This window comes from Gigantopelta aegis, chromosome 4, assembly GCF_016097555.1.
Source record: "Gigantopelta aegis isolate Gae_Host chromosome 4, Gae_host_genome, whole genome shotgun sequence".
Taxonomy (NCBI): domain Eukaryota; kingdom Metazoa; phylum Mollusca; class Gastropoda; order Neomphalida; family Peltospiridae; genus Gigantopelta; species Gigantopelta aegis.
Genome location: NC_054702.1, coordinates 24,032,804 through 24,057,743, shown reverse-complemented (window position 1 = coordinate 24,057,743; position 24,940 = coordinate 24,032,804). Strand labels below are relative to the sequence as shown.

At 35.3% G+C, this 24,940-nt stretch overlaps 2 protein-coding genes across 3 annotated transcripts in view; one reads left to right on the top strand and one right to left on the bottom strand.

Annotated features, from left to right (window-relative positions):
* LOC121370227 (transcription factor IIIB 90 kDa subunit-like) overlaps positions 1–24,940 on the bottom strand; it is a 34,679-nt gene that overhangs the window by 5,498 nt on the left and 4,241 nt on the right. Inside the window, exons 3-16 of the mRNA XM_041495349.1 lie at positions 24,745–24,819; positions 22,665–22,838; positions 20,490–20,521; positions 17,582–17,654; positions 9,652–9,801; positions 8,639–8,732; positions 7,921–8,050; positions 7,247–7,367; positions 5,482–5,781; positions 4,500–4,564; positions 2,317–2,398; positions 1,804–1,862; positions 1,076–1,311; positions 424–472 (exon numbers count right to left, since the gene is read on the bottom strand). Coding sequence (XP_041351283.1) covers positions 424–472; positions 1,076–1,311; positions 1,804–1,862; positions 2,317–2,398; positions 4,500–4,564; positions 5,482–5,781; positions 7,247–7,367; positions 7,921–8,050; positions 8,639–8,732; positions 9,652–9,801; positions 17,582–17,654; positions 20,490–20,521; positions 22,665–22,838; positions 24,745–24,819 — 1,640 coding nt within the window. The remainder of the gene's footprint in view (positions 1–423; positions 473–1,075; positions 1,312–1,803; positions 1,863–2,316; positions 2,399–4,499; positions 4,565–5,481; positions 5,782–7,246; positions 7,368–7,920; positions 8,051–8,638; positions 8,733–9,651; positions 9,802–17,581; positions 17,655–20,489; positions 20,522–22,664; positions 22,839–24,744; positions 24,820–24,940) is intronic.
* LOC121370228 (BTB/POZ domain-containing protein 6-like) lies at positions 11,035–17,010 on the top strand. Of its 2 annotated transcripts, none has more exons than XM_041495351.1 (3): positions 11,035–11,086; positions 13,764–14,244; positions 15,382–17,010. In XM_041495351.1, the coding sequence occupies exons 2-3, from the start codon at positions 13,790–13,792 to the stop codon at positions 16,412–16,414; spliced, it is 1,488 nt and encodes a 495-aa protein (XP_041351285.1). In that variant the 5' UTR covers positions 11,035–11,086; positions 13,764–13,789; the 3' UTR covers positions 16,415–17,010. The 2 variants fall into 2 exon arrangements, with proteins under 2 accessions (XP_041351285.1, XP_041351286.1); XM_041495352.1 differs by having other exon boundaries at positions 11,048–11,179.

Here is a 24,940-nt window from a genome sequence, read left to right as displayed (position 1 = left end):
TTCTAAATCTGGTTTTCATTCACTTATAACCTGTGTGTTGGTAATGTTGTAGGAATTGGAAACACATGGTTCCAAAGTTTTATTTTGTGGAAACACAATAAATCAGCACTGTCATCCATAACAGACCAACAGTAACAGAGATCTCCAGATCATTCTCAGGAGCATGTCTGCAAAACCATGGAAACAAAAGTCTGTTACCCTAACATAATCCAACAATACCATGATTACCCCAAAAAACTGTTTTCGATGGGTTCCGATGATCAAAGGGCATGGAAATAAGAAAAGGTTTTCCCCATAAAATGTGAAATCCTATGGCCAAATAACATTACTGAGTGTTCAATCTTTTGAAGTTAATGATATCATAAGTTCATAATACAATTAGTTGAAAATGGAATATCGTTAACTACTTAGATTTAAATATACCTGAGTAGTTTCTTTTTTAATATCAATATGTAGTCTTGGTTTCTTGAATCTGAAAACAAATCAGTAATAGCATAGTAACTCAGCAGTCATTCCACATGTGACAATTGTAAGTTGTGATTTGTCAGTCTATAATTATCACAATATTTGCTTTTAGACCATCTATTTTTAAAAATGTAAGTCTTGAATCAGGCCTTTACGAACAATATCTCAAGAGGGGGCATAAGCTTTTTAAAAGGAGTGTGGGAGCATTCTTCCCCTTCCTTGTGAATATTTCATCTTGGGATGGGCTGAAACAGAATTTCCTATCATCTGGACAACAAATAAAACAAATAAAAATGTGTTCGATGACAATTTTCTGCCAGTTCAAAGACTATTTTGTTTATATATACAGAACAGCAGGTCAACTTATCTTTTTAAAACATCCTAAATAATAAGTTGATTACCTATTTAAAATAGGCTTTTGTTCCATTTTCACTTTTTTCGGGGCATGCGACAGTGAATATGTGACCTTGTCTTGAAAACAAAATCATAAATAATAAGTTTATTACCTATTTAAAATGGGTTTCTGTTCTATTTTCACTTTTTGGGGCCAAACAACTGTGGATATGTGACTTTGTCTTAAAAACAAAATCCTAAGTAATAAGTTTATTACCTGTTTAAAATGGGTTTCTGTTCTATTTTCACTTTTTCGGGGCATACGACAGGGGTGTCCAATGCCGCCATCTTTGCAGGACTTTCGAATGCGGCCGATGCCTTGTAGTTGAGGTTGTTCAAGACGTCATAGTCGATCTTGTTGGACAGTTTCTTCTCGTGCAGCAACATAGCGACTGCCTCCCTCGCTGTCGATGCCTCCCCCATTGGTTGCCTCTTCTTGTACGACTTCTTCTTCTAAAAACCAGTGTATGTCTTTTTAAACTAACTGAGACTCGCTTTATTTTGCAGCCATTTCATTTTCTGTTGCTTACATTGTCATTACTATTGCCAGCTCCACCACCTACTGGCATATTGATGTATATATCTTAGTAATAAAAAGTTTGTTTTAACGACACCACTAGAGCACAATCATTTAGTAATCATTTGCTATTGGATGTCAAACATTTGGTAATTTTGACATAGTATTAGAGAGGAAACCTGCTAGCTTTTTCCATTAGTAGCAAGGGATCTTTTCTACGCACCATCCCAGACAGGATAGCACATACCACGGCATTTGGGGTACCAGTCGTGGTTCACTGGCTGGAATGAAAAATAGACGTTGGGGATCAATCCCAGGCCGACAGCACATCAGGCAAACACTTTACCACTGGGCTGCATCCCGCCCCATCTTAGTAATAAATTTATTAAAATTGAAACCCCGAGTATTATTATTATATATATTTTCACCTTTTTCTCTGGTTTACTTGCTGCTTCAGCTTCTTCTTGTGCTTTGCGCTCTTCCTTTTCTACAAAAACAAGTCAGATATAGACATGGAATATTACCAGTACTACCAAATGCAGTCAAATCCATTAATAACCCCATCTCAGATTCTTTTGTGATCAATAAATTTCACAAAGTGATGAAGGCACCCAACTTTAAATATGAAATATATTTTCTATTCTATAATCCTAAAAATACATCAAAACAATGGAGCATTTTATTCAAATATGAGTTTAAAAAACTTTAAGTCAATATTATAATAATTAATAGATTTTTTGTAATAATATTCAATGATATTATTTTAACAACTCATAACTGTAAATAGATTAACAAATACAGTACCGACTACCATCGATTTGTACACAGCAGGTTTACTTTGTTTAAAAAATATGCTGCTGTTGTACTTAATTCTACAAATTTAATGTGTTTTTTAGCTGAATGACAAAACTAGGAAAATAAAATAAAACTTTTGTTCAAACCTTTCAGGTGCTTGAGGTAGTCTTCGTTAGCTTTCATCCAAACATCAGTTTTTATTTTAACTTCATCTTCATTCAAGATAAACTGCAATTTTACAATGGAAATTTGGTACAAATAATCACAATATAATTTGCCAGTGATAATTATAATGCCATCACAAATCAATTTTGCAATAGTTATTAAGGAAGCACAGCTATTGATGCTATAAAAGTCAATGAGATACGGGGGGGTTTTTGCTTGAGAAATATTTTATATATATATATATATACAGTCGAACCTGGTCTAACGGTCACTTGCCTATAACGGCCACTATAAATCCCCCTCAATGCATTTCCTTCCTTATTTGACCTGTACATAACGGTCACCTGTCCATAACGGCCAGCGGTCACTATTTTTCACCCAAAATCACAGGTTGAACCTGCTATAATGGTCACAAGATGATCGTCGTGAAGACGTTTTTTGGTTTATCTTTTGTCCCTGGTTATGTCTTTACTTTTTCAATCACCATAAAAATTATAAATTAAATGTGTTTATATGGCCATAATGTCATCTGTATGTATGGTCACTCTATTGAGTCTCGAGAAACAAAACAAATGAGGTGTTATGTTAAGCGTCAGATTGTTTTTAGCCAGACATGATTGGTAAATAAACATGAACTGCTGAAGGCGGCGGTCATTAAAGATGCCCCGTGTTAGGATTATTTAATGACTCATGATCTTATTCAGCTGTAATCAACAGTCATACTCCACTGAAGGATTAGCAGTGACATGAAACAAACAAATGAGTTAAACATGCCACATGGGTAATAACGTTCAATTAAACAAAATATCTTCTGCAAGTCAATGTCAATGTTTGCGAAATGTAATAACGAATATGTTTGCATGCAAAATGTCACCGAAAAATCGTACTGCTTTAACGTTAGAACAGAGAATCAATGTTATTAACAAATCTGAGAAAGGCAATTTAAGTGCGTGAAAGATCGCCGATCATTGGTGCAGGACGTTCTCGGATTAATTCTATTTTAAAAAGGAAAGGTGGTGTTCTGGCCGATTTTGACAATAATGTTTCAGCCGAAAGAAAAAGGCAGAAAAAAGCAACAGGCAATGATAACATAAACAAGCTAGTGTGGGAATAGTTTTAAAATGTGACAGTTGTGATATGTTTTAATATATGGGTTCTAATTTTGAACCTGTATATAAGGGTCACCTGTCTATAACAGCCACTTCTGTCATGTCCCGTGGGTGGCCGTTATATACAGGTTTGACTGTACATGTATATATATATTTTTTTTTTTTTGCTTGAGATATCTTTTAGATTCACGTTGTTCAAGTCTTGAAAAACAATTCTGGTTGTGAGTGGTATATTACTATTTGACAAAGTCATTATATGATCACTGTATACCAAACACATCCATAATTAATGATAATTAAAGGGACAGACACTAGTTTTTAAACACTAAGGCATATTTTTCACCTGGACCCTAGTTTCAACCCGTAAAAATGGACACTAAGTTTGGTTAATTTACAAACCTGTAACAAATTTGGATACAACAGAGTGAAACAAGAGTCAGTGACATTGAAATAGCCTTAAAAAATAGACTAAAACATGACTCCATAATCATTACTTCTCAGACGCATGTGCGTTTTTAAAACTATGAAACATGCATTTTGTGGTGTTAGAAAGTGGTGTTAGAAACTACAGAATGACCAGAAACACTTCGGTTGTACAGAAATGGATAATCTAAACAATACAATATAAGTAATGTTTGATTTCAGGTATCATAAACAGCTCTAATAGGGAAAATTATGCCTTAGTGTTTAAACACTAGGGTCTGTCCCTTTAAATGTGCAATGATGGATATACTTCCATGGCAAGACATAAAGATTATCAGGTCATTTTGTACCTTTGTAACATCTGCAATGTTTTTGTCATAGGTGAAATGAAGGCAGACACAGATCTCAATTTTAGAAGCAACATTCCATGAGAATAAATTTATGTTTATATTCAGCACTGCTTTGCCATGGTCCGAAGTCCTTTACTTTTCCAAGCACACAGTTCTTTTCCTACTTTTTTTTTTTTATGTTAAATATTTGTAGAAATTATATGTTAAATGTTTATATATAGCAAACATATATTCTAAACACTCACACCACACAATATGTGAGTGATAAAAATGCCAGCCTACCCTATCAAGTTCTGCATCATCAATATCGGTGAGGTCAATCTCATCATTTCCTGATGTATCGTTGTCTGCCCAAACGAAACAACAATCATGTTAGAAATATATCTGTTAACTTTGGTAACAAAGATATGGTAATGTTTTATAGAGGTATTTCATACAAGTATAGATTTGTATAATTATGACCTCTGTGAACTTATCAAAGTTGAACATATTGGGCTGAATTTACTGATACAAAGCCTGTTTATGACTTACATGTACACGTGTGTCACTATATGCATTTACAATACTTAAACACCTGCATTTAAGACAATCAGGCTTTGTAAATTCGGCCCAATGTATGTAAAACAAATTTACCTTGGGGAAAAAAAGACTGGGATATGATGCTAGACAGCAAGAGATTAACTCCAGGCTGTTAGAAAGGTAAGAATATGCTAAGGTACTTAAAGATTAAAGAGGGCAGAGGAAAGGAATAACTGCGATAACTGGAATAACTGGAGCTACATGTACCATGAAAGTAAAATACATCATTTAAAGTGTATAAAATAAAATTTGTATCAGTAAATGGTTGTACTTTTACCACCTATATTTCAAAACACCAATAATATCTCTGTTTTGTCAGTAGATACCGATATCGGGAGAGACAAAGATTGAGATATGAAGTTGGTAAACTGCCAACTGAGTGTTGTTTGAATGGTAAGAGTATTTTACATTTCAGGTAAGACACAGCAGGGGAATAACTGGATATAACTACAGCTACCAACTATTTTCTTACACAGTATTAACAAATATGGTGACAAATGTGTATCTTGCAGCTGACCAAACTACAAACAGTGATAAAAAATAAAAATAAAATAAATAAATAAATAAATAAAGTTTACTAAAGCTGTAATTGTTTTTGCATTTTGCATTAATTACTTTTCTATTTTGCATTACTAAATTGCTTTAACAAAGACGTAGATGGAATGAATTAAAAAAAGTGTCTTACTTTTGTCCTTGGTTATCTCGACCACCTCTTTTATTCCTAGACTTGCTGCCGTGGGTCTAAAGAAATTAATCAAATAGCTGTCACTTTTTTCACTCTTCAACACGTCTGCTTTACTGTCAGTGGTAGGACAGGGTGAACTAGTCCTTGAAGGTGCTACAGAATCGCAGTTTTCTAATTCCTCCCTGGTGAGCTTTGTTAGTATCTCTTGCTCTATCAGCACAGTCGCATCCTTCTCATTGGTTATCAGAGGGACGTCTTCCTCCTCTTCCTCAGCATCGTCTTCGTGGTTGCTGGCCATTTCTGTAAAACAAAGTTAATGTTTGTTGTGTTTAACAACACCACTACAGCAATGGCTATTGGATGTCAAACATTTGGCAATTCTGACATATGGTAATTCTGACATATATAGTCTCAGAGATGAAAAAAGTTACCCCTCAACTGACATACTGTGGTATGTGGATTCTTGTCTATGTGAAAGTGTATACGAAAGATCCTTGCTGCTATTCAGTTGGATTAGCCTATGTGGTGGCTAGTGCTGAAATAATTTCAAATGTGCAGAGTTGATCATACTTTAAAATGTGTGGAGGTAGCCATCTTTTAACATGTTCAGAATTGGCCATACTAAAAATATGCAGAGTTGTCCATACTTTAAAATGTGCAGAGGTAGCCATCATTTAAAATGTGCAGTTGGCTATCCTTTAAAATGTGCAGTTGGCTATCCTTTAAAATGTGCAGAGGTAGCCATCATTTAAAATGTGCAGTTGGCTATCCTTTAAAATGTGCAGAGCTGGATATCATATACTTTAAAATGAGCAGAGGTAGCCATATTTTAAAATGTTCAGAGGTAGCGATCCTTTTAAATGAGCAGAGTTGGCCATCTTTTAAAATGTGTAGAGGTAGCCATCCTTTAAAATGTACAGAGGTAGCCATCCTTTGAAATAAGCAGAGTTGGTCATACTTTCAAATGTGTAGCGGTAGCCATCCATTGTAATGTGCAGAGTTGGCTATATTTTAAAATGTGCGATGGTAGCCATCCATTGTAATGTGCAGAGTTGGCTATATTTTAAAATGTGCGAAGGTAGCCATCCATTGTAATGTGCAGAGTTGGCTATATTTTAAAATGTGCGATGGTAGCCATCCTTTGTAATGAGCAGACTTGGCCATACTTTAAAATGTGTAGAGGTAGCAATACTTTAAAATGTGCAGAGGTAGACATCCTTTGAAATAAGCAGAGTTGGTCATACTTTAAAATGTGAAGAGGTAGCCATCCATTGAAATGTGCAGAGTTGGCCATATTTTAAAATGTGCGAAGGTAGCCATCCTTTGTAATGAGCAGAGTTGGCCATACTTTAAAATGTGTAGAGGTAGCAATAGTTTAAAATGTGCAGAGGTAGACATCCTTTGAAATAAGCAGTTGGTCATACTTTAAAATGTGTAGAGGTAGCAATACTTTAAAATGTGCAGAGGTAGACATCCTCTGAAATAAGCAGTTGGTCATACTTTAAAATGTGAAGAGGTAGCCATCCATTGTAATGTGCAGAGTTGGCCATATTTTAAAATGTGCGAAGGTAGCCATCCTTTGTAATGAGCAGAGTTGGCCATACTTTAAAATGTGTAGAGGTAGCAATACTTTAAAATGTGCAGAGGTAGACATCCTTTAAAATGTGCGGAGGTAGCCACTCTTTAAAATCAGTTGAGGGTGGGGTTGACAAATACTAGTATTCCTTTCTTAAGACTGAGTGTTTAACAAGCTGATGACAGTAACCTGCATATGCTGCAAACATTCCTCTTGGTTTCTTCATATTTTTTTCCAGTGTCTTTTCTATTTCATCTTTTAGTGAGCTAACCTCTTCTGTGAGTTCAGAAAGTTTATTTTGGTCATCTAGCTGGAAAAAATAAAACAGACAAATGCATTGTGCATAACTTTATACATAAAATGCATTCACACAACTTGTTCCATTGTGATCCATTATTCTGTAATTACATTTTTTTTTTTTTTTTTTTAAATCTACATTACTTCAAAGTTTTCAATGTTTATATCAATTATAATATCAATCTATTGTATCAATATTTTGTGGCACAAAATTACTTTGAGAAATTAGTTGCTGTACATTTTAAGTTTAAATCGCCATTTTTTTGTTTTTTTTCCACAGCCTTGACAAATACTGATTAACATAGACTTGGTTGATATTTTCCTCTCTATTTATTATTTATTTTGAATTTTTAAGCTTTATTTTAGTGTGCTCCTGTAGTAGTGTTGGTACAAAGTGCTCCTACTGGCAGTAGCTAGTGGGAATTTTCCTATTAACTCAGTTGGTGGAGTGCTGGACTCTCGTACTAAGATTCTATGGTTCGAATCCCCTCAGTGGAGGTTGATTTTTCTGTTACACTCTTACTGTCAACCATGAAAATGAGACAAACATAGGCCTAGCACCATACCAGTTGGGGGTGTTTTGTTTTCTTCTTTGATTCAATGTAACAGGGTGGATCATGTTCTTCCTCTAAATCAATGGTGTGAAATTCTTCAATAGTGAGCTGACTCGATGGTGTGGCCTGGAATTCATTTAACCTGAAGAGAAAACATTTTATAAATTCTCACAACAGTCAGTGATTTACTGAAATACTATGACATCATATACTGAGTGAAAGTCATTTCACATTCTTTGACTTGAGGGTAATACTCACAAGGTTTGATTTATAGCTAGAATCATTACATTATTTACACAACAATTTTTTACAAGATTGATAATAAATTTTGTCTATTTTACGTTAAAAAAATACGAATTTTGAAATATTTTACATACTTTGTATGGTACAGCAACAAGTAATATTGTCTCGGTGAAAAATTGTTTAAATATTTAAATTTTGTATTATGAGTTACTAGTTTAAGAGTAATAAAGATATATATTTCGTCATTCTTATTATGAACAGTCATGATATTCATGTTCAACTGAAATTATACTGTGAACGATGCATTTGTAATGTTTAATAATAAAACTGATATGGCTGGTTGGCTGCATTTACAATTTTTCTGCACAAGATCAATTAAAATATATCAATATACATGTATATACATGTATATATACACTACACTAAAATGAATGAAATACTATGAAATTCAATACCATTAAAACTTTGCTCAAGTTAGAAATATCACCTTTTCCGAATTGTTGTCTCTGCAACATTAACCACTTTGATAACATCTTTGACAGATCTTCCAAAATTGTGGATTCTGGCAGCAACAAGAAGAGCTGAAATGTTAATTTTAAACAAATAACGAAATAAGATAAACCAATTGTTGGTGTGGGTTTTTTTTATATTTAAGGATTTTCTGTTATTTCATTTACATTCATTGGGGTATGAACAAAACAAAATCATTTGCAAACTCTGTTAATCTGCACAGTAATACATAAGCTTGCAAATTATATTTTTTTGTTCATACCCAAATGAAAAAAAAGAAATAACAGACAATACTTATAATTAAATTTAAATCATACTTGCTAATAATAACACTGAAAGTTCATACTTTATTTTGAATTATTTTTGGTCCATAAACAATAACGCTCAATAAGACAACTTGCCCATATAAAATGACGTCATCAGATATGATGTTCCCTGACAACGTAATTTTTTCGTTCATCGAGAATTGTACAAACTCTCGTTGCTACGTCTGGATCAATGGGATGACGTTATATTATAATAAATGTAACGTAAATTTAATCATATAAATAACACCATAAACATTTAACACAAACACAAAGATTTAATTTTTTAGACATTACAAACATGGATGATGAGATGAATGGTAAAACTGCAGTATTTCTATTTTGGTATGGGATTACTTGACAGGGCTATGCTCCATGCTTGTTGTCAGTTGAACTATCTCTATATCAAAATTATTATGTTCTTGTCAAACTTATCAGTTATTGGGTGTCAAACAATGATCAATATACAACTGAATTGATGATTAACATCAATAAAACAATTCTAAAGTTAAATTAAAACACAGCTGTGTAAAAATATAAATATCACAAGTATATTAAAGTTTTGAATAAAAATCAACATCTTGCAAAAGTTTTAGAATCAGTTCAGAGTTCTAAAATGGTGCTTTCAATGGTTACAAGGGGCAGGAACCAATACTTATCACCTATGAAAAACATGACAACAAACCTGCACCACAGAGTCCGGATGGGCGACGCCCAGTATGCATCCAGTCTCGCTTCATTCGCTGAACTAATCTCAGTGCTGTCATGGACACATCATGAGTCTTGTCACCAAACTCCAGTTTATGAGCAAATCGAGGAATGTACAAACATGGATCTGCAAAATGGTAATGTCATAATATTACAGACCTAGTAATTTGCATTGGCATTCATCAATACTGATGTAAAATTGATTAATATTTGCAATTATTTTTTATGACACAACTGCAGTGAATAGTTACATACTAGTATAGTATCAGTGTTTCTGCCAGAAAGAAATTTTCGGGTATGGCATTATGGAACTGAATGCAACCACAGTCAAAAGGGGGTACTGGGAGGGGGAAATGGGTTAACTTTAGGGTTTGGGTTAAGAAAAGCATACATTAATGATAACAGTAATTAATTTTGTCAAAAGGTTAACTTATTAAAAAAATCTGCAAAAATCTTTGGTTATGGCGCCATACCCATTTTACCCTCTGGCAGAAATCCTGAGTATAGATTTTTAAAACAATGCTGAGTTTTTTTACCTGAAGAAAACCAGTTTTGACTTAGTGGGGTTTTTTAATGGAAGTTTTTGTATTTGCATGGGGTGCATTATAATAAAGTGTGTATCATTTTCAAGCAATAATTGATTTTTTAAATTTCAGTGAACTCATAAAGAAAACAGCTTATAGTAAAGAAGCTAAGAGAAAATATTTCTATCTGATTTACTGCAATTTAAAATTATTTTATAGAGAATACTAAACATGTATGTATATATTATGTAAAATAATGCAGTGTTGATGGTGATCTATGAATAATATAATTTGTGTATACATGTGGCCTCAGATTACAGTTATATTCCCATTTGGTTGTCCAAAATCCGGAAGTTTCACCGCGCAAGTAGTCTGCTGTTTGACTGTGATTATTTCATGGCAGACAGCTATGAAGTGGCAACTGTTTGACTGAAGTGACAGGGGATAGCATGTAGTTTGTAAACATGTGTAACTTGTTGACATTGAAGACTTGTTTGTGGTAATTCCGGCCCATGCAAAAGTAGTGCTTTTTGTGTAAAATGGGTGTACTCCGGCCTGGTTTAGAGGGTGTGTCTGTTTAAACCAATATGCTGGGAGAAAGAGCTGGACAACAGGGGTTGTCCTTTTCAGGGTGTGTGTCCCCCATGCAGGCAAAGGTACATACAAAACTTCACGGGCCTGCTGATATTAATAAAAATGTTATAGCCACTAAGGCTATATAGAAACATATAGCGAAATTAATTGTGGTCTGAGGCCTGATATGTATACAATTTGTTTACCTTAAAAGGGCCCCAACATTTGTAACAATTCAGAGTTTCGTCCCCTTAATAACAGAGAATTCTGGGAAGAAAAATTGACAGGTTGAAGAAGCGATCTCTTTGTTTTGTGGTAACTTTATTGTTAAATTCGTGTTTACTTTAAACAGGGTGTAGATTATGTTTTTGTCTAATACAACAAACAGACACTGTTATTGTTCAACAGGTACCATGTTAGATTTTTTTTTTGTTAAATAGTGTATATAGTGTCTGACAAACACAACAAACTGTCATGTGAAGACTGAAGTGAAGTGTCAAAAAGTTACATTTCCTGCCAAACTTTGTGGTCATCACAGTAGTTCATCAAGATTAACTTTGACTGCAAGCGCAAGCACATGTCAAACATGCGTATCAAACACCTGCAGTCAAAGTTAATCTTGATGAACTAGTAATCACAGTAACTGATTGAAAAGTTATATGGCATAATAACCTTACTGAAAGGTATTTAAGTTTGCTACATCATGTACATGGCGGCGGCCCCATGACTCTTGGTCTTAGACATTGATCTACTACTATCCGGGTCAATAAACCTACCAATTGAAGAAAACAATTCAATTTTTAACGCAGTATATAAATATATAGCAGAAAGTATGAGATTCGAGTTGAACTAACTTATTATTCTGATCTTACTTCCCCATATAAGGTTAGCTCCAACAAATAGGATCATTACCATCATATTTTTTCTCGACTATCCCATTTCTATTCTATCTACTCTCTACCTTTTATTACTATATATTAAAAAATATTAATTATGTTAAATATTTTATGCCATTAGACATTGTTATTATGCTTTAGATATATATGATTATGAATATTGTTTGATGTCCATCATGTTTAGGAGAGCACTTATATAGGCTCTGCCTGTTGTGCAATCCTTTTTATTTTTATTTTTTTTATCAATAAAATATCTCAAAACAAAACGAAACTCTTGGTCGGGCTGCTGGTGCTCCATTGCACCTGCCAGTGCGGGCAGTCCCTTTTCTCACTCACCCCAACCCTTTTACTGTCATGGATAGGAGAGCTGGCACCTGTGCCCAAGACATGCATACACTACAACAGTTTGCTCTGAGTGTGCACATAAAACCCTATGATCTGACTTGACCACCATGGTTCAATCTACAGGTACCCCCAAATGATTACCTCTCACTGACATATGCAACACAGCATTAACCCCCTCCAACCCCCCGTTTTTGTTTTTGTTTTGGGATACCTGTGCAGGCTTTAAGCTGGACTTATAGCTGCAATGTCTGGTTTCAATAGTATATAATCAAGTTCTAAGTTCAAATACAAGCATAACTGCACTTTTAATTCACTTGCGAGTTGTCGTCATTAACGCATATCGTCAAATGCTTACTAGCCAGTTAGAACAATTCTCGCCATTTTGTAATACCAAGCGGATTCTAGCAGCCACGCATGGCGACGTTCTAAACACCGGACTCATACGCCTTTTATAATGTGTGTTGTGGTGTGGGCTATACGAAACTAGTTGGACATCCTACATTACCGTAGTACAGACTGATTTTTAAAGTGATACTTCAGATATTATAAAAGTGCTTAATAAAACGGTTAAGTTGTATTTATACGGATATTAGTAACAATAAGACTGTGAAAATGAGTCTTGGTTGTTATTTTGTTTTTGTGTTGTTATTATATAAAGATACTCTTTAAAACTCTAAAATTCTTAAGTTGTAGTGAATAATAAAAATTAGCATAACAGTTTGTTTAAAAGTGTGTGAAATACAGGTAACAATCGAAGGCGTATGAGTCCAGTGTTTAGAACGTTGCCATGAGGGTCTGCTGAAATTGGCTGCTAGAATCCGCTCGGTTTTTGTAACGCAACAATAGCCAAACCGTACTATTTTTAGCCCAGAGGGAGCCCGGCAAAAGTGTCCCACTTTCAAAATAGTGGGTTTATTTTTAACTTAGAAAAGCCAGTGTAGTGAAACCAATTCGGAGTGCGGCATCTTATATGCACCAAACGTAATGGGATTTTCTGTTCTAAATGCTTAAATAATAAAAATATTCCAGACAATGCACGTTTAAAACATTATTAGCAATTTGGCTAATTTGACCCCAAAATCTGTAGCCAAATTCAGGTTTCAATTAGCCAAAAAAAATGATGACAAAATTAAGACTTTTCAAAATAATTTATTTCTAACCCATAATTTCTGAATGAATATGAGTGTCCATGCCCAGTTACTACTTTAATGTATCCATCAGTTCTGCCCCGTTTTAAAATCCACATTGTGAAGTGCATTTCATGGCTACTCTGTAACATTTCTAACAGCAATATTAATACGTATATTGTAACCAGTTTAGATTTGTTAGCATTGAATGCAATTTTTGGCAGTTCCAGGGTTTGCAAACAACAATTTTCCTTCCCGGCCACAGTAAGTTTTTTTGTTCCAGCCCCTCTCACATCCCTGAAATCTGCTTGGAGTTCAGTTGCAATTTTAAGCTTAAAACTGCAGTCTCTATTCCTCATGCTGAACATAACATCCAAAATTACCATTAAGTATGAAAAATACAAACAGAACCACAGTTTTAATAACTTGTGGGGTCTTGCTATCCACAGATTTAGGATGGTTGAACAATTACAAGTAATGTATTTTGGCTATCAATTTATTACATGTAGGTTCTGTTTGTGGTGACTGCTAGTGTTTCCATAACATGTAGGGCAACCACACTTCAAAATGTGTTATACTTCCAAGATATTGTGCCACAAAAAAACATTGTTATTGTTTTTTCAGGTTAACATTATGCAAGTATTATAGCCATGAAGTCTTGTATCGCAGCATCACGTCTGAAGGATGACGAAGAGGTCAACCAGGAGGTTCCCCAGAACTATGTGACACAGCCACCGTCATCGCACTCTGTGTGCCATGTCGAATACTCCGCTCCCATCTCCTGGCAACCAATGTCCAACACTCGCAGGAGTCCGCCACCATCGCAGTCACTACCATCTTCCAAAGTCAGCGAAGAACACAACTGGCAGGCCATGCAGGTCTCTGTGCGGGAACGGAACGCTGTCATGTTCAACAACCCGCTCATGGCTGATGTTCAGTTCATTGTGGGCATACCTCCCAATGTTAAGACATTTCCTGCTCATAAATATGTCCTAGCTACTGGGAGTTCAGTGTTCTTTGCAATGTTTTATGGAGGGCTGGCCAGTGAAGTGAATAAAATTGAGATTCCTGATGTGGAACCTGTAGCTTTTCTTAACATGCTGAGGTAAAAAAAAAAACTGAATTACTATACAGTGTAGGGAGTGGGATGTGGCTCACTGGTAGATGAAAACAAAGGAATATTCAGGGCTCGAACTTAAGAAAAGAAAATACATTTTCAGCAAATAAATAAGACTGAATGGTTATTTAGCTCTATGTAGACATATTTTAATGCATTAATGTTATATACTAGCAGATAAAATACACCAGGTGTAAACATTTTGCCATCATTGAGGAGCTTCACCCAGGGCACTTTCATGCCGTCGGTGATGCAGCAAATATCTCAATTGCTGTCAGTGCCGTCGTTATGTTCGAGCCCTGAATATTTGTTTGTTGATGCATTTTAAACTACAGCTGTTTTGTCATATAGCAATTTTGACTCTTGGTTGAGAGACGAAACCTGAGAACAGCTGCCATAAGCTATAAATGTACTACCAAAAAAGCAGCTTCAGACTTTTATCCACTTTCCCATAAGCAGAAGAGTATATACCAGTCTTTACCATACCAGTCATAGCAAATTGGTTGGAATGGAGAAAAACCCACCCACTGAGGGTGAGCAATTGTGCGACCCATTGCACCCCGGGGAAGATCTCGACCACTGAATTACATCCCACTCCACTACTGGTACATGTATCCAATAAATGTGTGCTAGGTTGTACAATTGACCACCCTTTATGGTTAGAATAATTGGAAGATTTTTATTAGCCATTCATGTATTGTTTATTAATTACAGAAATAGTTGGTGAAAATGAAGAAAATTTATATTAGACTGTTACCTGAACCAGGTCTATATCAAATCCTAAGAAAGATGCGATTTACTTCATTGTCAAAACTAGTTGGGACCACTTCAAACATTAAGACAACCAGAAAACATATTGAATATATAGATATATTCTAAACAAGAAACTTTATTTAATACTGTAAACCGGAATATTACAAATATGCACCTTAGCAGCAGTTAGTTCATGTCTGCAACGGTAAATTTTGTGAATAAATTTTGTGATATTAGGCTTCGTGCAAACATTAAATTTCACACATTGGTTTTAAGTAAATTAAACGTCATAATGCCAGAAGCTGGATAAATATTAACAAACTTTCAAATTTACATATGGTTTATGGTAGCATTTTCTTTCTGTATTCACAGGTATTTGTACTGTGATGAAATCAAGCTTGGTGCGGATACGGTCCTGCCGACCCTGTATGCCGCCAAGAAGTACATAATTCCTCACTTGGCGAAAACATGCGTGCGCTACCTGGAGACGAGCCTGAGTGCCCGGAATGCCTGTGTGCTGCTCAGTCAAGGTCGTCTGTTTGAAGAGGTGGAGCTGATGCAGCGGTGCTGGGAGGTCATCGACGCACAAGCCGAAGAGGCATTCAAATCGGATGGATTCACCGACATTGATTACAAAACTCTCGAGACGATCCTCCGCCGAGAAACATTAAATTCCAGGGAGATCACGATTTTCAATGCTCTGTTGAGATGGGCCGAAACGGAGTGTCCACGACAGGATCTGGAGCCGACGCCAGAAAACAAACGTTCTGTGATCAGCGACTGTCTGTTCCTCATTCGCATGTCCTCGATGACTCTGGAGGAATTCGCCGACGGACCTGCGCAGTCTGGGATCCTTACTCTGAATGAAACGACCGACCTCTTCCTGTACTTCACCGCCCAGAACAAACCAGAGCTCAAGTTCAGTAACACAACTAGAAAAGGCCTCGCTCAGTACCGTGTGCATCGATTTCAGTCTTCCGCCTACCGCAGCAATCAGTGGAGGTACCGCGGTCGCTGTGACAGTATTCAGTTTTCTGTCGACAAAAGGATTTTCATTGCTGGGCTCGGCCTGTATGGTTCCAGCAACGGGGCTTCCGAATACACGGTTCGAATAGAGCTCAAGAAGAACGGGATGATCCTTGGACAGAATCTCACAAAATTCAAGTCTGATGGCTCAAGTAATACTTTCCCGGTGATGTTCGATACCCCAATTCAGGTAGAAGCCGACATGTTCTATACTGCCAGTGCCGTCCTCGATGGCAGCGAGTTGAGTTATTTTGGACAAGAAGGAATGGCGGAGATACAATGCGGCAAAGTCACTTTTCAGTTTCAGTGCTCGTCTGACAGCACAAATGGAACTGGAGTGCAGGGTGGGCAGATTCCTGAACTGATTTACTACTGCTAACATGAGATTTTCAGGCTAGCGTGTACAGATTTTCAACTAGTCAATACAACTGTGATGTGTTATAATTTATATAGTGTGTGCATGTGTGTGTTTGACAAAGAGAAAATATACTTGTGTACAGGGTGGTAAACCTTTTGATTTTGTGCACAGCAGTAACTATTGCCAGTGTCAGAATTCTGATATTCAAATTGTTTGTGGCCTTCAAGGATTTATTCACCAGAAATTGGATTACAAAAAAATGGCAAAGTATCAACATATTATGTTGAGAGCAAAGACACAAAGATTTTCAGGACTAGCTCTGGATTAGCAGAAAATGTCATCAAATAATTTATTAAAATTGAAGAGAAAAAAAACCCGTTATTTTCTAACAAACTATAAATTATTACATCAAATTATTTCACAAAAAGAAAAAGAAAATTTGCCAGTTGTCTTTAAAATTCATAATTGGCAAATTTGGCAAGGGTCTGAGCTAACCCCGAATTTAACAAAACTACAGTTGTGTTTTGTTTTTCAGTAGGAAATTATATTGTACAGTGGAGAGGTGAGACTGTCTGTAATATACATTTACGACTCTGAAATAATAATTTATCAAAGAAGATTTTTGTTTGCTTGTTTAATGACACCACTTGAGCACATTGATTATTAATCATCAGTCATTAGATGTCAAACATTTAGTAAATTTTGACATAGTCTTAGAGAGGAAACCCACTATATTTTCCCATTATTAGCAAGGGATTTTTTATATGCACTAGCCCTCAGACAGGATACTATAGCACATACCACAGTCTTTGATATACCAGTCGTGGTGCACTGAAACGAAAAATGGCCCATTGCATCTTTCTCTTTGAATTCAGAAGCCTTTCTAATTTCATCAAAGAAAATCTGTGCGATCCCAAACTGACGGTATCAAGCGAGTGCTTTACCAATGTGCTATATCCCGCCCCTCCCAAGAAGTTGATGTATCTTGTTGTATCTATGTAATAAATTGTACATAACATAGGCAGGTCCCATGAATATGAAGTAAGCAATGACAATAAATTGTTTTGTTGCTTACCCTGAGAAAAGGGTACAAAAATGCCAGATTGTGTATTACATAATTGTTGAATGGGCCCCATATGTACGAACAAACCACTTTACCACAGAATACATAATATTATATGTACTTACCAACAGCTGGAATGTTGATACACAGTTCTCTGGATATACTCAGGTAAGTTTTTCCAAGAGTGTACACATTCACCTAGACGAAAAAATCCAGAAAGTAGCATGAGACTTGCTTTGTTTGAAGTTAAGTAAATATACGTGTAATCAAGAAGTTTTCAAGTTTAATCATATTAACAAAAAAAAATTAAACTAAAGAGAACAAAACTTATTACAATCATAGCTGCCATTTGATGGAATACACATATTACAACATCTAAAAGGAAAAGATTTTTTTTTCCTTTGGCTCAAACATATCTAGATACATTTATAACAATAGGTAAGGGCCGAGAGGCATTTATCATCAAGTTTGCCTCTTTAGTTGAAAAATATCTTTTCATAAAACTATCAAATCAATATTTGCAGTGTTGCACTGTTCTTGCTACCTAGATGAAAATTAAAGCAGGGCGGCTTCACAACCACCCTCCCCTACAATTTTTAAATATTTTTGTTAAAAAGGGGAAAAGCTTGGTTACCGTTAACATTAGTTGAACCGGGAGATATTTTCGATCTGACATCAAAGGGCAATTGTTTTGCTGAACTGATTAAAGTTTTAATATTGTTATTTTAATAAAGATTTCAAAGTATCTAAAAAAATCTGAAATATTTTTGTTCTTTTTATTTTCGTCTTCCTCGAATGAATAGATCGCATTGATATCGCCAGCTGATAAAAAATAGTTTTGTTTTATAAAGGTGGTGTATATATTATTTAGAACCCAAGATAAATGATCCATTAATTTATATCCCTGAAAAAAGATAAAAGTTTCTAATAATTTTTTTGTTAGGAATTGCTGAATAAACAAATGACAATAAGTAAAAATTTGTTACAGCCAATTAAAACTGCAATTGAGGACAAAATATCAGACAAGTCTGTGTACACAAAAGGATAGAATGACCATTTTGATCACGTGACAGATTTGGCATCAAATAAGTGTTTTTTCAACTGGCAGATTGCCTAAACAATAAAAATTAAATGTTTTCATTGCTCAAATAAAATATAATTTTTATTATGTGGATACAACATACAAATGGATAGTGGTATGGGACACAATAAAGGCTCTTAAAAATACTGTAAGCTACTGACGTTTTTTGTCAGTTGCATTTCTATGCACACCAGAGCTTATTTCCTTTGAAGCCTAGTGTGCAAACTGATAGGGTTTTTTTCTGTGTGAAAAAAGCATATATTTTGAAATAGCATAAAAAGGGGCGCTTAAAAATAAAAGGGGGTCGGCAGCCGCCCCACTTAAATGGAGTGCGAGAAGACGCATTACTGGAACTGACAACAAATCCTGTTTTAGTACCCCCAAAATAATACACCTATTGTGTTATATAAATATAATATATTTTTAAGTCTTTAACCTATATTTGGCACCAACCATGTACAATTAATTATAAATTGAATCACCTAAAAAAAAAATTGCCGATCTTTAATGAGCAGGGCAATCACGAGGTCAGTGACATCAGAGACGCGTCGCTTGATCTGAAGCCTTACACTTAAAAGCATTAGTCCGTACCACTCATAAAGAATCTAAGACTTGCACAGCTTACCAAAACAATGAGTGTTCGTTCGCAAAACGTTTTGCCGTATCAATTTGAGCTGTTAGTAAATGAAGAAAGACACACATTTACTTACAACAGTGATACTGAAGAAAAAACAGATAGCGAGTCGGAGGGCGGAGAAACCGATGGTGCCAGACCAGACCGGTCGACCAATTTACAGCCCAGATCCCGAAAGTAACCCGGACACAAAACCAAAACCCGGATGCCGAGGTGTATACTGTTCATATTTAGCATAAAGATACACCTCGGTATGATGTATTTAAATATGTAAAAAAAATATAAATGTAGGACAAACATTTGTTTTTTGTTTTTTTTATAGAAAATATCGCAAGTATTTTGTACGTATGTCTAGACAGTGGTAATCACTTACCTGGTCGATACCCTGCAATATACACCTGCCAATCAGGAATCACATGTGCAGGCCACGGAAAGAAAGGACCAATTAACTAAAACAACACTCCGATTCTCAAGTTAGCCCGTGGATTTTGTATTGAACTTCGGGCGATGAGGAACGATGAGGAAGATTAAAAACATTATTTAAAATTATTTTTGTTTTCTACAAGTTTTTTTAAAAACATATTTAAATACATCGTACTGAGATGTATCCTCATGCCAAATCCCATGTTTGTATATGCCATATTTAATTACTTATTGACGTTTCCTTCTTCGGACGGTGAATACAGATTTTGTTATGTAGGCCTACAGCCCTAACATGAAAAATCATTTTTTTCTCAAAAAAAAAAAAATTAAACAAAAATTCTACATTTTTGATTTAACATGTATAAATACATCATGCTGAGGTGTATCTTTGTGCCAAATATGTACAATGTCCACCTCGGCATTCGCAACCGAGTACTGTTTTTGTCTCCGGGTAATGTTCGGGCTCCGGGCTGTAAATAGGCTGACACCAAAGTACTATGCGGTGTTGGTGTCCAATCTTTTGTTTTGCGATAAAATACACGCGTCTTTCTTCGGATACAATCCTTTGGAAAACCATAAAAAGACAATCCCGATCGTTTAAACTGTTTATTTTTACACCCAAAGGCCGTGCAGTATGGCAATGTTGGACTGAAAAGTTAACAACAATGGAAGAGTACAGCGGCTCTGACGTCACTTCCTTTTTTTTTTTCGAACGCTCACGAATAAATATGCATAAATCGTACTTTGATACTGATTAGCGTAATTTCTTCATTTTAAGTTAACTACGCATATTTTATTGTTATAAACTTATTTGTATATTATTTTTATATCATTTTGCTTTTAAAATGAGCTATAATATGGTCTCGTGACATGTTTCCTTTAATATAAGACATACCTGCAATATATCACTGAAATCAAGGAGCATATCTGGATGTGTTAAGGTGAATATTTATTACAGAAATATGTAAATTAATAACTCATCGACTGTAAATACAAATCTCAGGTAATTATAAATATATCTGAAACAGCATAAGATATTATAAAATCAATATGAATATAGCATGGGATATATCAAATCAGTTACCCCAGTTCCTGATTTCTGATTTCTTTTTCATATAAAATACATTCTGAGCTACTACAAACAAAAGGATGGCCAGAAACAGTGGATTTGCTACAATTGATTAATTTACATGTAGATAAGAGTAATGTATAATTTTAATATATACATAAATTTAATTTATAGTATTTTCCTCCTCCCCGTAACAGCTTGTATGGCTAAGGACCCATATTCTCAAAACATCGTAAGCCTAGTTTTACACGTAAACGTAAATATACGACTGAAGAGCTATTCACGAAACAACGAAAATGTAAGTTACGTGTAAAGTTGGACGTAAATATAAGAGTGCCTCCAGTTACAACTAACACTGCACGTAAGTCGTGTACATATAATAAATCAAGCACGATCGCCGTTATTTACTATTATTTACGAAAACTGGCATCATTTCCAATAATTGAAGCAGTTTGTGATGGTGAATGCCCACGGATTTAACATATTTTTGTTGGTGATCGAACGGATGTTTTCGACTCGGCCAATTTCTCCTGAGTTATCTTTTCCTTTTTAAGAAATATCCTCAAGTTCGTACCAAAACGCAGATCCTCACCAATACCAAAATGTCAAGTTTCGCCGTTCGCGATGTTATTGTTAGCATAAGTCAAACGAAATTGCATTTTGCGCATTTGTTATTTACCCAGTAGCCATCGTTTCTAATGGGTTTTTTTTTATTTCTTCGGTGAGAGTGTTAAATCGTGGAATTACATCCAACTAAGTTACGTTTACATTTACGACCGTCTTTGAGAATAAGGTGCTTCTTGCAAGTAAACATAAATCTACGGTAGACGTAAGTGCTAGTCGTAGACGTAAATTTACACCTTTTTGTGAATATGGGTCCAGAACTCTACCACCTCTAAATAATGCTTGTTAACAACCGCCACCTTTTCCTGTTTCTGCGACTTCATTATATCAACATTATTGGATTTTCTGTTTGTATTTTTGCTTGCTTTCTTTAACAATAAATACTAGATAGAAAATCATCTGTTAAGGCCCTGACTTAATATATTCTGATTCATAAAGAAAGATGAGACATTATCAAGATGGGGGCAAATCCAGCTCAGTCGGTAGAGCGCTTGCCAGAAGTGCTGTGCTTGAGGATCAAATCCCCTTGATGGACCCATTCTTTTCACATCTCATCCAAACCAGTGACTATGAATGGTATATAAAAGACTGATATGTACTATCCTGCCTGTTCGAATGTATATAAAAGATTGCCTGCTGCTAATGCAAAAATGTAGGTGTTCCGAGAGACTCTTCTAATCAAAATTATCAAATGTTTGACATCCAATAGCTGATGATTAATAAATCAATGTAATCTAATGATGTCATTAAACAAAACATAATTGTAAAAAAAAAAGTGTTTTTTTTTTGTTTAACAACACCACTAGAGCACATTGATTTATTAATCATCCACTATTGGATGTCAAACATTTGGTAATTTTTCCATATATTCTTAGAAAGGAAACCCGCTAGATTTTTCCATTAGTAGCAAGGGATCTTTTATATGCACGATTCCACAGACAGGATAGCACATAACACAACCTTTGCATGGTGCGCACGATCTTGAAAAGTCCTTGAATATTGAAGGGGGCCCTGGAAAGTCCTGGGAAAGTGCATATAAAAGATCCCTTGCTGCTACTGGAAAAATATAGTGGGGTTTCCTCTGAAGACAGTCAGAATTACCAAATGTTTAACATCCAATAGCCAAGGATTAATTAATCAATGTGCTATAGTGGTGTCATGAAACAAAACAAACTACTTTTATTTTTAAAATGTGGCATAACTCTGACAAAAAACCCGTCTCTCTTCCAGTTTTGTAACATGACCCACAATACCCTCTACAGCATTGTTAATGTTGAATGACCAGTCCCGATAAAGTATTGATGTTTGGAAACTGGTGTCGTCATCTAATTTTGATTTAAAATTGAACCAATTAATTGTCATCGACTGAAAGGATACGAGGAGTTCCCTCAGTTCTGCACACCATGTACAGACAGGCTGCAATAACGTGACTCGACCGCCGACCTCTTGTCAGACGTCTGGTGACGGCCATCTTGAAAAAGTTGAATGCCATGTCAAGACAATGCTGGTTGAGCTTGATCTGAGCACCAAGATGCTGAATTCTCTTTTTGCCTGCAAGCATGTTATACATTATCCATATGATGCAGTTTATATAAATGTAATTGTATTGATAAAACGGTCAGTTGTGAAAATGAATAGCGGTATCACTGTCTGAAGAACCTTAAGCTTTACAAAAGCTTCTGCAGTCTCTTAGAAAACATTGTGTTTTCAAAACAATTTTATGACGATGCCTAAATATACATGTATGATATACATGTGTTGTATACATTTTGTTCAGTATCATGTCACGATTTGCTAGGAAAATTTCAGAGATGGAAGGAAATGTTTTATTTAATGACGCACTCAACACATTTTAATTATGGTTATATGGTGTCTGACATACATGTATGGTTAGGGACCACACAGATAGAGAGAAGAAACCCGCTGTTGCCACTTCATGGGCTACTCTTTTCGATTAGCAGCAAGGGATCTTTTATATGCACCATCCCACAGACAAGATAACACATACCACGGCCTTTGATATACCAATCGTGGTGCACTGGCTGGAGCGAGAAATAGCCCAATGGGCCCACTGATGGGGATTGATCCCAAACCGACCGTGCATCAAGCCAACGCTTTACCCACTGGGCTACGTCTCGCCCCTTGAGAGACAATTACACAATTCTAAAATGTTAAATGGAATTTGCTACTCAATTTTCAACTGATCACCAACTGTCGTTAATAAAAATATTTAAACAAAATGTTCCATGCATGTGTACTAATTTAAGTGACTTCTAACATGAAGTAACATAACAGCTAACAAAAAGGTACTCCTATACCATTATACCTCAATCATAACAGTTATCACAGAACAATGTACAAATGAATCAACTGAGGATATACTAATTTTTAAGTGGTGAAAAGGCACAGGATGATTAAAATGTAATCATCATTGAAATTAACACACTCTGAGATCTTTCTTGAATGGTTAACATTCTGAACGGAATACCACAGAGTGAAATAACTTCTACCTTCTCAGACGAAAGGGGAGATATTTGATAAAAATGAACAGATTGAACATGTATGTACATGTATGTGCCTCATGTTGAGATATAATGTAATTTATCCTATAACTTACCCATGATATCCATGTCATAAACCCATGTAATAATTTACGTTATTAACCCGGTTAATAATGGTATGCAAATTTGCAAGGTCTCTAGGTAATGTGTTGCTATGGATGGGTCATTTGCTAACAAGCCAACAAGACCTGTGTACCAAGCATAATATTTTCAAAGATTTGTTTAAAATGCGTGACATCAAACTAATCTGTGCTAATCATGATGACGTCATATTATTGACGGCGGCGACTTTAGTACTGTTATTTACTAAACAAATTATTAAAATGTTATTTTAGAAGTGTTATAGGATAAATAGAATTCGCAGCTCATGTTTTTTAATATGTAAAATATCAACCTCGTCTAGTTAAACGACAAATACCAATTAACATAGACTTGGTTGATATTTTCCATATTAAAAAATACTCGTGACGAATCCTCTATGTATTGGCCTCCCCTGTTGAAAATCAAATTAAAGTTTGCCCTCCCTCAGCCAGTTGTAGTCATCTTTCCACAACTGAAAGTGTGCTATTTTGCAATAAACAAGTTTGTGTCTTAGTATACATTGTGTGATTTTGTTTTTGAAATCTGATTAGGTGTAAAATATTATGATGACTGGACTTCTTGCTAATTCAATGATCTGACCTTTGGGTAAAAAAAAAAAAAAAAACATTTAGCCAGCTGATTAGTGTCTGCAACATATGTGTCGTCAGACAGGTGCACACATGTAACAAGTTTAGTACTTACAGGAACTGATCTGTATCTAACAGTAATCAGTCATCTTTAAACACAATTATATGAGACTGCCTTAGATAAATTATGATGAAAGTTTGACTGTACATGTAAAAGAAAACCATTACCATTTTGAAATGTTAGTGTTCTTGATTCCTTTCCATATCCATGATGAAAACCTCCAAGACCTTGAGACTTGGTTCCTAAGAATGAGAGCAAAAGAAAACAACTTTGTAGAAATAGGCACATTTCTGTTTTTCATACATGTATGATGTACGTACATCTTTCGTGAAAGCTATAACATTCTTCACATAACATTTACTT